The sequence below is a fragment of the Pelodiscus sinensis genome, chromosome 1 (genome assembly GCF_049634645.1).
Source record: "Pelodiscus sinensis isolate JC-2024 chromosome 1, ASM4963464v1, whole genome shotgun sequence".
NCBI lineage: Eukaryota > Metazoa > Chordata > Testudines > Trionychidae > Pelodiscus > Pelodiscus sinensis.
Window position 1 is genome coordinate 42,683,255 of NC_134711.1, and position 12,076 is coordinate 42,695,330.

At 44.9% G+C, this 12,076-nt stretch overlaps 1 protein-coding gene across 5 annotated transcripts in view; it reads right to left on the reverse strand.

Annotated features, from left to right (window-relative positions):
- The window catches only part of CPED1 (cadherin like and PC-esterase domain containing 1), a 214,716-nt gene extending 208,477 nt beyond the window's left edge, over positions 1 to 6,239 (reverse strand). For 4 of the 5 annotated variants that reach the window (XR_012903743.1, XM_075928925.1, XM_075928905.1 and 1 more), the window contains exons 1-2: positions 6,081 to 6,239; positions 5,173 to 5,654 (exon numbers count right to left, since the gene is read on the reverse strand). Coding sequence is in view for 4 of the 5 variants with exons in the window: in XM_075928925.1 (XP_075785040.1) it covers positions 5,173 to 5,430 (258 nt within the window). In the remaining variant the exon portion in view is untranslated. Of the gene's footprint in view, positions 1 to 5,172; positions 5,655 to 5,737; positions 6,027 to 6,080 lie in introns of those variants that run through there. The other variant, XM_075928915.1, reaches the window with a different exon arrangement.
- Between the last annotated feature and the right edge of the window lie 5,837 nt (positions 6,240 to 12,076).

Sequence of the window (12,076 nt, forward strand, 5' to 3'; positions counted from 1 at the left end):
TGTTTCACTTTCTGGAAGCTATTTCAAATATTTTGGCTTACATGCTATGAGATTTCCCATTCAGGAAGGAGTGGGGTTTGGATTGAAATGGCTGCAATGTGGTTCAGCTTCCCATTGTTTGCTGAATAAATATAGAACAGGCAAGTAAATTATGGGGATCTACTTGGATAGTTGGTTGCAGATGATATCATAAGCCACAAAAATGAAGACTGAGTTGTTGGCACAGTTGATCACCAAGATGGAGGCACAGTCTATCATTCAAAACTCCCTTGCTTCATAAATGTATACAGTTCTTGGAACCCAATTCTAGTGCTATACTGCAGACAGACCATGGGCCAAATCACAAATTCCAATCTCAAGAGTTGTTTCATGGATTTTAATGGAACTTTTCAGGCTACATCTACACTGCAGCTCCTTTCCAGGATAGCAGAAGTATCCCAGGAAAGCTATGCAGTGTCCAAGGAACACGTCCACTTTTCCGGAAAAAAAAATTCAGAAAAGCGGACATGTTCTTTCATCATCCCTGTAAACCTCATTGTAGGAAGAAGAAGGGATGTGCCAAAAGAGTAGGTTTTTCTGAAATTTGGCACCAAATTTCGGGAAAACCTCTTCCGAAAGAAAAGTGACTTTTCTTTGTAGTGTAGACACAGCTTCACATGAGTGAAGCAAACAAGATCAGACACACTTACTCCCTCTCTATCCAGCTGTGGATGTCCCACCCTACAGTTTCTCCTCTTCCTGTGTGATAAACTCAATGCAACTGAGGAGAGATCAAAAACTACCCCAATATTTCTGTATTCGCCATTGCAGGGAAAAGTTTTGCTGCTCTACTTGGTTGAATTGGTTTCATCTCCTACCTCACAGCTGTAAATTTAATTGGCTAAATCACATCATTAGTAGTGACACTGTGGTTAAGCCTGGATTCCATGCTGGATAAATTCCATTCTCCTGCATTGTTTTTTACGCTTTTTGGTGAAAAGACCCTCTGTCTAATTATGTTAAGGTAAAGCTCTGAACTTTGTTCCTTGAGACTAATTCAGTATAGGACAAAATTCACTCCACAAAAGGTCTTATTTGCATCCTGAATCCTTCTTAAGTCCTTGATACTGAGTTTAACTGAAATACGGGCTCTTGGCAGACCATGTGTACTAAGGTCAGTTTTACCTCAGTCTCTTGACACCTAAACCCCTGTTGACTTATTCATATACTGCACAGCTATTTCATACACACTGTGCTGTATATTTACTTCTCATGGAAGGTGTGTTTGGTCTGACCATTTATACTGCCTTCATTATTTCACCTGTAAAAAAAATAAGATATTTTAGAAGTAGGATGGTCCAGTGGTTAGGGCACTAGTTGGGAACTGGGAAGACCTGGGTTGAATTCCCTGCTCTACTACAGGCTTCCTAGGTGACAATGGGAAAGTCACTTAATCTTTCTGTGCCTCGGTTTCCTACTTCATAGGGGCCTTATGAGGATAAAGTCACTAAACATTTCAAAGTGCTCGCATACTATAATACTGAGGGCCATCTATGTACCTTACATAGACAGGTGGTTCTTTAGAGGCATGTTGTGAGATGGAATTAAATAACTAACTAGATATTCCAAAATAGTAGCCTAAAGTCAGGAGTGCTCAATAATTCAGAAAATCGGGAAGTTGCATAAAGAACCTAATTTTAGGCACCCATGTTGAACATTTTGATCTTTGTGGTCTAGGTGGTTTTGAAAATAAAAACTGCTAAGTATGATTGGGCAAGAAGTTCAGAAATGAGTCCCTAAAATTAGTCTCCTACATCCACTGGTAAACACATAAATTTATGGCATGATATCTCTGGGTGCTCATCACCTTTAAAAACCTGGCTACCGATGTTAGTGCCTAATTTTTGGCACTGCATTTTGCCTGTTTGTTTGTAAAAATGGATCTGCAGAATGAGCCTTTGAGCTTTGGCATGCTTTCCTAATCATGCTTATCAACTAAAAATATTTTGTATTAGGCACATGCAGGCAGTAGTAACTCCAAAACAGCAACTCCTGTATGGGCTTAAAGACATTTACATATTAAATGGACATATCAACTGTCTAGCATCATTTTGAGCCACATCTTTGACATTGATAGCTTTAAACAATGAGAGAGATTCCAGTCTGAGTCTGGAAAACTGCACATCTCCAGAAATCTGCAAATGCCCTCCCTGGTTTGCTCATAAAAATACCAGGTTTCATCTTAAAGCCATCTCCAAAAATCAAGTAATATTTCATTGCATGTGTAGTAGCCAAGCAGAATTGTTGCCGCTACTCTTTATGTTGTTGATAAATTTTAATATTGATAAATGCAAAGTAATGCATATTGGAAAACATAATCCCAATTATATGTTTAAAATTAGCTATTTACCACTCAAGAGAGAGATCATGGAGTCATTGTGGAGAATTCTCTGAAAACACCCACTTAATGTACTGCAGTAGTCAAAACAGCAAACAGAATGTAAGGAATCATTAAAAAGGATAGAAAATAAGATATTCTCTATCTTATTGCTTCTATATAAATCCATAGTATGGCCACATCTTGAATACTGCATGAAGATGAGGTCGCTTGATCTCAAAAAAGATATCTTGGCATTGGAAAAATATTCAGAAAAGGGCAACAAAAATTATTAGGAGTTTGGAACGGCTGCTATATGAAGAGAGATGAAAAAGACTGGGATTTTTCAGCTTAGAAAAGAGGAGACTAAGGAAGAATATGATAGAGGTCTATAAAATCATGACCGGTATGAAGAAAGTAAATAAGGAAAAGTTATTTACTTGTTCCCATAACATAAGAACTAAAGCTCGCCAAATAAAATTAGTAGGTAGCAGATTTAAAACAAATAAAAGGAAGTATTTCTTCTCATAACACAGTCAACCTGTGGAACTCCTTGCCAGAAGATGTTGTGAAGACCAGGATTTTAACAGGGTTTTAAAAAGAAATAGATAAATTCATGGTGGTTAGGTCCATCAATGACTATTAAGCAAGATTGGTAGGAATGGTGCTCCTAGCCACTGTGTCAGAAATTAGGAATGGATGACAGAGGTGGGATCACTTTATAAATACCTGTTCTGTACATTTCATCTAGGGCACCTGGGAGGATTTAACTGAAATTGTTTTGTAACCTTAACTAACCTGGATGCACATACTATTGTTTAATAAACCAGTGTAGCATTTCAAGCATAACAAATCAGCATTAGGTATCAGCAATATAAAAGTTCTTCCATCCCAACTTGCTCTAGTCTAAAAGTGTGTCCATAGTTTGAGAAATCACCACAGAAAGAAAATGGCAGATTTTTTGGGGAAGACTGATTTCATTGATCCCAGTCTCTGAGAACAGTCATTCAATGTAAAGATATTCTATAGAAAGACTGAGACCATCCACCACATATGTAAGACATTTAGTTCCAAAGAGCTCACAAGGGAATTTAGATGTGTAGCCAATAAGCTGTGGGAGGTCCTCTGAATAATAAGAACATATGTTAAAACAGCACATGTCTGAAAAACATTTCTATGAGGGCTAATAGATGCACTTAAACAAATATGACAGATTTAGTATATGCATGCAGTATTCATATCTATGCATATGGGAAGATGCAGCATATTGTCACAACAAACTTTTCCTTCAACCCAAACAGCTCAGGCACAGAAATCTCTACTAAGTCTGCATGTTTGTTAAACGAAAATAGGAAAGGAAATATTAAACATGTTAACCAAGCTTCATAGTTGCCCTGCCAGTTCTTACATTCATTAAGCTTTTTAATATAAAATGTTCTTTAGTGTTTATATATAAAGTGATCAAAGAAAATGGACACAATCATGAAAAGTCACAAAATAGAAGATGACACAATTACATTATAAAATATACTCATTTCCTTTGTAAGTTTAATTGTATTTGTAACATATTTGAAGAAAACCTAGGGTAAGAAGTTAAAATTCAATTAAAATATAAAATGATGGCAGTTCAGTACTTGGCTAGATTTCTGGAAACCACAAGAAGAATCTGAAGTCACAACTGAAAAATAATTCTGAAGATTCTTCCATGCACGTGAGTTAAAGGTTCAGACAAAAGTTATTGGGCCATCTCTGTTTTTAATTGTCACAACAGATGCACTTTACAATTGCTGTCATAAAATCAATTATTTTGACCTTTCAGAGTGAAGTCTAAGCAAGCAAACCAGTGACAGCGCATCTAAATAATGCCTTTTATTTTTAAAGATCTGAACTCAGCTGATTTATGCAGATGGCACCCAACAAATACATCACAAAGTAATATTTCCAGTCATTAATAGTTTCTATTTGTATTCGGAATGCTGCCACAATGATATTTTCACTGCAAAATCCACCTTAAATTATTACCAACAACTTCCAGGATTCAACAAAACCTGATGCAATTGTGCTAGTGCTGATCACAGATTCCAAAATACATACAACTAGCATAGTCTGGACCACTTGACAAGCCACTTTTAATAGTGGCCAAAAATACCCAAAACAAAGCAAACAAACAAACAGGGCCTGCATTTGTCTAATGTTCTAATATGTAGCTCAGCCACCCAATACAAAATAAACATGTGATCAGGTAACATAAGACCAAGGAGAAATCTGCTGTTCAAAAGACTTCACAGTAAACAATACCCATGTGATGTGAAAGCAAGAAGTTTTAGTAATGCAATTTTTTTTAGCTTTTCAGTGGAATTCCAGCAAGGTTGAAAAAGCACCAGTAGATAACTTCAAAACAGTAAAGCTATGTTCTCAGTGCTAACAAATGTCTGAGGTAAAGAGTCCGTGCTAATTAACAATCTCAGTCATTTTTATGAAGTCCCGCTGGCATTTAATTTGTGTGTCTGTACCGTAAAGTTCCTGACTATGTCTAAAGACTAAACAAAATAAGTGCTGCATAGCACATAGAAAGGGACTTTCATTTCCATGGAGTCAAAAAATAATGCAATGCTTTAATCAAAGCATTAGGGATTTATCTGGCAATAAAAGCGTGATGAGGAACTAGTTAACGGGATGTGTTTACAAGTATTTCATTGTCACTAGGTCACTCACATGCTTATTTGTACACACTCCAAACACAATGTTAATTTTAGCTGAACATAAAACGGGTCTTGCTGGACTCGTCCCAAGCCCATTACTGCAGCACATCTTACCTTTTTCACGGTTTGTGAATTACTGGAGAGAAGGAAGCAGCGAGTGTTCCTTGAAGAGACCTCCTTATATCTCCCTGGTTGCGGCTCTGCTAGTTTGTTTGGGGAAATCCCATTAACAACTGCCAAAAAGAATCTTTTGGTCCCAATAGGTGTCAGTGTCTGGTAGAAAAGGTAGTAATAGACAGCCACCACCAGCACCACAAGGAAGGGCCGAGGGCGACAGAGCCTATGGCAAGAGGGAACCTGCCTACACACCATGACCGCTTCACCCCTCTCACTTTGCCCTTTTCCACATCACAGGAACATTCGCAGCAGCCACTTTCCATCAGCATAAAAAGGACACGGGAGTGTTTTGTCACAACCGATTTAAGTTCTTCCCATTTCTGCTGCTGAACTCCCCCGTGATGCCCAGCAAGAAGTCATGGGTCTGAAAGGCAGAGTGTGCTGCGAAGAGCTCTTCATAAAGGAATGGAGTCCAACCACTGCAAAACAAACACACAGCAATAATCGGCACACGAATGAGCCAGACTTAACCTTTCCCCAATGCCTAGCTAGCAGAACAGACCTGCATGCAAACAGCTGAGGAGCAGAAATCTTTATGCCAGCTCTGCCGAAAAAACTGCAGGCAGACAATAGCATCCAAGGAAGCAATAAGTAAAACTTAACATGTGCCTTGCATGGCAGAAGAGACTGTCCAGGCTTTGCTAGCAGTCATTTGATTTTTGTTTCTATCACATTTTCAACCCCCACTTTGTTTTTACTGTTTCCTTCATTCCAGTCCTTTTAAAATTGCCTTTTTCCTGTCAGCATGCACAGCTCTCAGGGTGCATTTATCTGGAATCTGACAGACTCTGAAGACTTTCCTTTAGGTTTTGTTCCGACTTGAGTTCAAAGTTATGTTTACTTACTCAGTTCTTATCCTGCCAGAAGTTTTCCATTCTCCCTGATTAAAGCCACTTGGAACCACCCAGCCTCATGGCTCCAGCTCATCTCATACAGAGACAGACAGACATCCACGCAGTCTTGCAGACAAACCATCTGAACTCAGTTGGGCCACAGACATATAAAGAAAGGCTGGACTGCACAGGGGGTGGGGTTAACGTCACTCGGCTCTGAAGAGGCACAGATTGGGAACTGGAGAAGCAATACTAGATCTGGATCAGAAACAAGAAGTGTCCTTGCTCATATAAAAAGTGAATTTGCAAACTATAGTCAAAGCAGTTACTAAAATTCTTCTGTTACAGTAATATCTCAGATGGAAAAAATAAATCTTGCAGGTAGTGGGGAATCTGACCACCACGTGCAGCATTTAAATCCAAATTTATAAAAAATATTGTTTAACATTTCCATGAACCAGACTTACTTGTGCACTGCCATGGCAATACATGGTAAACCTCAGTGGTTTAATATCACTGCATGAAAAAGTCTCCTATTTAATAGTGAAGAAGAAAAAAAAGCAAGACTGTCAGAAAGAATCCAACTAAAACATTCAGTATCTCAACTACAAAAGTGCCAAGTTAGTACTTTCCCTTGCTGACAAGAAAAGTGCTGGACAGACCCAGTTTAGGGGCTCAGCATTAACATAACAAACCAACATTGCTTATATGATAACATCCAAATTGCTAAAGTAAGAGTGAGTGTGAGTGCGTGTATACACATACACATATCCTATGCACTTTGTTCTGTATTCCTAACTATGGAGGGGGGGGGACATTCCCAAGGCCCAAACTCTCTCATATAGATGAAAAATGAAAGTCAATCTATTATACAGTATCAGAGGGGTAGCCATGTTAGTCTGAATCTGCAAAAGCAACGAGGAGTCCTGTGGCACCTTATAGACTAACAGAGCATTTGCTTTCGTGGGCAAAGACCCACTTTGTCAAATGCATCTGATGAAGTGGGTCTTTGCCTACGAAAGCAAATACTCCAATAAATCCGTTAGTTTATAAGGTGTCACAGGACTCCTCGTCTATTACACAGAACTCCAATCCCACCACTCTAATGCCTCACCAAGATGAGCACTGCGCGCAGCTGTGGAAACTCATGTTTATAGGTGGGTCTGAAGGAGTTGTGTTTATTTCCAATATCTGAGTTAAAGCAATCACCCATGACCACTTTTGGGGAGGGACACAAGGCAGGCATCTTGCTGACCCCCCCCCCCCCCCCTCCGTGACTCCTCTTCATGCCACCCTGAGCCTGGGGGAAGGACCCACCTCTTCCCACATCCACCCTGCCCCCAATTCCACCCCTTCTTCCAAGCCTCCACCACTGCCCTTATCCCTGTACCGACCCCTCCCCGACCCTGGCCCTGCTTCACTCCCATCCCACATCTTCCCCTGAGCCCACTCTCCTGAGTGACAAAGCCCAGAGGACTAGCGAGGTGCCTGGTGCTGGCAGCAGGGGTCTGGCCTCCCCACACTCACCAGTGGCAGTGGAAGGAATTGAAGCAATTCGGCCTCAGACAGCTTTGCTCCCCTGGTTCCCAGCTGTGTTGCTCCATTTCCCTCCACTTCTGAATGTGGGGAGCAGTTCCACCTATTCCCGAAGCTCCCTCCCATGAGCATCACGGCTGGGAGCCAGGGAAGCAAAGCGTGCTGGGGCCAAGTCTCTCAATATTGCAACTAAATAAGGGTATGTCTACACTACCCTCCTAGTTCGAACTAGGGGGGTAATGTAGGCATACCGCACTTGCAAATGAAGCCCTGGATTTGAATTTCCCGGGCTTCATTTGCATAAGCGGGGAGCCGCCATTTTTAAAACCCCGCTGGTTCGAACCCCGTGCAGCGCGGCTACACGGGGCTCGAACTAGGTAGTTCGGACTAGGCTTCGGACGAGGTGTACCAGTAGTTCGGAATAGGAAGCCTAGTCCGAACTACCTAGTTCGAGCCCCGTGTAGCCGCGCTGCACGGGGTTCGAACCAGCGGGGTTTTAAAAATGGCGGCTCCCCGCTTATGCAAATGAAGCCCAGGAAATTCAAATCCCGGGCTTCATTTGCAAGTGCGGTATGCCTACATTACCCCGCTAGTTCGAACTAGCGGGGTAGTGTAGACATACCCTAACATAGCTGAAGTTGATGTACTTACTGTGGCATCTTACGTATTGCAAGGTTGGTAGGGGCTGCTCTCCCGTCAATGCCAGCTACCCTTCTGATCCCAGGGAAGTACCGGTGTCAAAGAAAGAACTCTTGGAGATCAATTTGTCATATCTAAGCAGACACGATAAATTGACGTCTGGTGGATCGATCAGTGCAGTGTCAATCCCTAAAATAGAGGAGACAAGCTCTTATTCACACCAATTCCTGTCATATATGCTGCATGGCGTGTTAATTTTTCGTCTAATTTCTGGCATAACTATACCTTCTGCCTGCTGGAGCCAGCAGCAGCCAGGACCTGGTTCAACATCTAGGGCAGTAGTTTTAAAAGTGTGGCCCACAAACCACTTGTGATTCTCAACAGTCTTGCAGGTGGGCCGCAGGCTTGGGACTTGCCACCTCCCCTCTCCCCCCCCCTTCCTCCAGCAGTGACTTGCTTGTGACTTGCTCTCTCCTTGACCCCATGACTCCCTCCACAAGGTTGGAGAGCCAGCGCCAGCTTCCTGCTGTGGGAGCAGGGAGGGAGAGTGAGCCAGGTCTGGGTTGTGGGGGAAGGAAGTGACTCCACATGCTGCCACTCCCCCTCCTTATCTAGGAGAACAACAGCACAGGAAAGCACTAACCTGGAGGCTTTCCCTGCTGCTCCCATTGGCCGGAAGCATGGGAGTAATGAGGGAGCAGAGCTTAGGAGCAGCAGAAGGCAGAGCCAGGTAAGTGCCCCCATGCCCTTTATGCCACCCAGACTCCACACTCCCATTCCCCTCATACACCCCCTCCCATTGAGACCCCACAGACCCAACCTGTTACTACACCCAACCTCCCACCCAGACCCTGCACCCCCCCCCCCCTTCTGCATCCATTTTGTCATTATGGGTGGTTGGCTGGTGGTCTGCAGAAAGTCTGTGTTGCGCGTGGTGGGCTGTCAGCCAAAAAGTTTGAGAGCCATTGATCTAGAGGATCTTTTTCATCGATATAACAGAACGGGCTTGAAATCCCATCCAGACACTGTCATACCACTCCTGGGTGCTTCTCAGAGGCAATATTTCCCCACTCATAAACACCAAGTCTGAGTGTAGAAAAGAAACTTTTAATGAAAGGAGGGAAGTAGCTTGGCATGGATTTGGAAAAATACCAGAAACAGAGTTCACAGACATAATCCCTGAGGAAAAGACCCACCCAAAGTAGGTTGGGCAATGTCCTTTTCCCATCAAGTTTCTAAGTTCAGCCACCCAAAAGTCCAAACTTTTACTTGCCCAACCCTTCTCTGCACCCCATTCACAGTTGCTGCACTTGATCAGTACAGACCCAGAATTCAGAGAGGCATCCACAGAATTCACTTCCCACTCTGGGTGAAGGGAGGTAAAGAGGTACCTGTAGCGGGGTGCCAGGTGCGAGCACCACTCCCCTGCCCCTTTTCCCCCAGGGAGCGGGGGGGGGGGGGCTCCGCGAACCCTCTGCCTCAAGTCTGTCCTGTTCGTCCCTAGCCGGGTCTGTACGTGGTGCGAAGGCTGGGTGCGATCACCTCCCTGCCCTAGGCGGCGGGGGGGGGGGGCTTTCAGCGAACCCGCGGCCACGTCCCACCCCTTTCCCAGTGGGCTGGGAGGGGTTCGGCCCGAACGCAGGCCTTGGGGTCCCTGCCCCTAGTCTCACCCTCACAGGGCACGCGTCCGCAGGGCGGGGTTGTAACCCAGTCCTTGCAATGCCCACGTCGCGTGGGTGTTGGGGTTTCGGGGGGGGGGTTGTTTTCAGGGTTTGGGGGGGTGTGGGGAGTTGGGGACCCGGGCCCACCCTCTCCTCCGGGTCCCAGCCCAGGGCCCTAAGTGGAGTGCGGCGCCTAAGGGCGGCCCTCCACAGCAGACGGGGCCGGCCCCCTAAACTTGTCTGCCCACAGGCGCCAGAATGGCCTCGCCCCGGGCTCCTTCCACTCCCCCAGCCGAGCGCATTCCCAGTCACTTACCCCGTTGGAGGTGTCGGGTCCGTCCCAACGCGGCCCTCCAGCTGCCGACGCTGTCCTCCTTGTTGGTGCGGGGCCCCGGGGGCTTGGCACCTCGGGACGCCAGGGTGGACGCTTCCTTACTCCCCCCCGCTCGGCATCGGACTGCCGCAGTTAAAGTCCCCTGGGAGTGACATCAGGGGGGTTAACCCCCCCCGGGCTTCCCTGGAGGAGTACCCGAGGCTCCGCCCCTCTGGGCGAGACATGGCGCCCCGGCCGGATGCGGCTCCGCGGCTTGTGCCCTCCCCCGCCTCACTCGGCGTGCGCTCGTCCGCGCTGCCCGGCACCTGGGTTCCTGTGGCTCAGGGGCGGCCCTGCCGCCGCCCGCGGTCATCGCTTCCCCGGTTGGGCGGGGGGGGAGGCCTCTCCACCGCGGCTAGTGTGGAGCCCGCCGGGTCCATCACAGTATCTTACTTGCTGTATTGGCTGCTCGCCATCTGCCTGCTCACTACTCTCTACTACTGCCCCGCTGGACGCTTGTCATGCCTGTCCATCACCACTCTGCTGGCTGTCAGTCACTATCCACCGCCATCCATTGCTTGGCTCTAACCTCTGCACATCAGTCTCAGTAACTGTCAGTTCTTTGACAGGCCGGACAAAACCACTACCGCATCTCAAGTGATTTCAGCTCCGATTAGTTTCAACTCTTACCAGTAAGAAACAGAGCTCTACCATAATTAAAATAAGAAATAGACTCCTAATGAAGCCTATTTAGCGCTATTTTCTGAACAGGGTATGTAAGGGGGATAGGTCAAACCAGTCCAGGTGGTAGTCCAGGGGAAGGCATGTAGCCTCTTGACCAGAATACCTTCCTTCCCCTTCTTACTCTCATAATGCTGAGACAGTTGAGCCTTTGCTTAGCAAGGTTTTTTTCTGCTACATAGCTTTTTCCTTTGGAACAGATTAAGCACTGTTCTGTTTTTTTGTATCCTCACAACAATTACAAACATTGATAAGCATTTCTCACTATCCTTGCATTTAATACAAACATAATTTGTGACCCAGTCCCAGCTAAGTCGATTACAGTGAGGAAAACACCACTATGTCTGCTGAATATCTACCAAATCTAAGCAAAGCAGGAACTAACAGTATTTACGTAAACCCTCACAAGGTCTCTCCCCACTTCCAGCTAACTGTCATGGAAGCATTCATTTAGATCCTGCTTATTATATCCAGATTGTCTTCAATTGACTCCCAGGTTACAGGGAACAAGAAAAGGATTCTAATGGTCATCCACTCTCCACTGGAGAAAGTTTTCCCCTCTATAAAGAACACCCTTCCATTCTCCAGGGAAACAAAGGGGTAACTCAAAGTTCCTAATGCCATTCCAGTATATTGCCACAGTATGTCACTACAGCCTCAGGTCCTCAGACACTTCTCCAGCTGTGTTATGTCACTACAGCAGAACAGTTGGAAAACCAATGAATCTATCTCAGGATAGTTTTTGGATGGGAGAAACCTGTAGGGTATGTCTACACTACAGAGGAAGATCAAAGCTGCCGCGGTCGATCTTCCGGGGTTCGAATTAAGACAGCTAATTCAAAGTGGGAGGGGTGCTCTGGTCAATGCTGGTAATCCTGTGTTCTCCCTTCAACTTCCTGCAGTGTAGACAGCACCAAAAACTGAGTTAAGCTACTTTGACTTCAGCTATGCAATTAATGTAGCAGAAGTTGCATATCTTAATTCGACTTTGTCCTGTAGTGTAGATGTCCCTGAATGCCCTAGATCTAGCCTCAGGATATCAACTTTCTTCTGTGCCTCCTTCCAGCTGCACTCAGCACATAGTGGATTGCAGGCTAAGAATCTGGATGTTTTCCTTC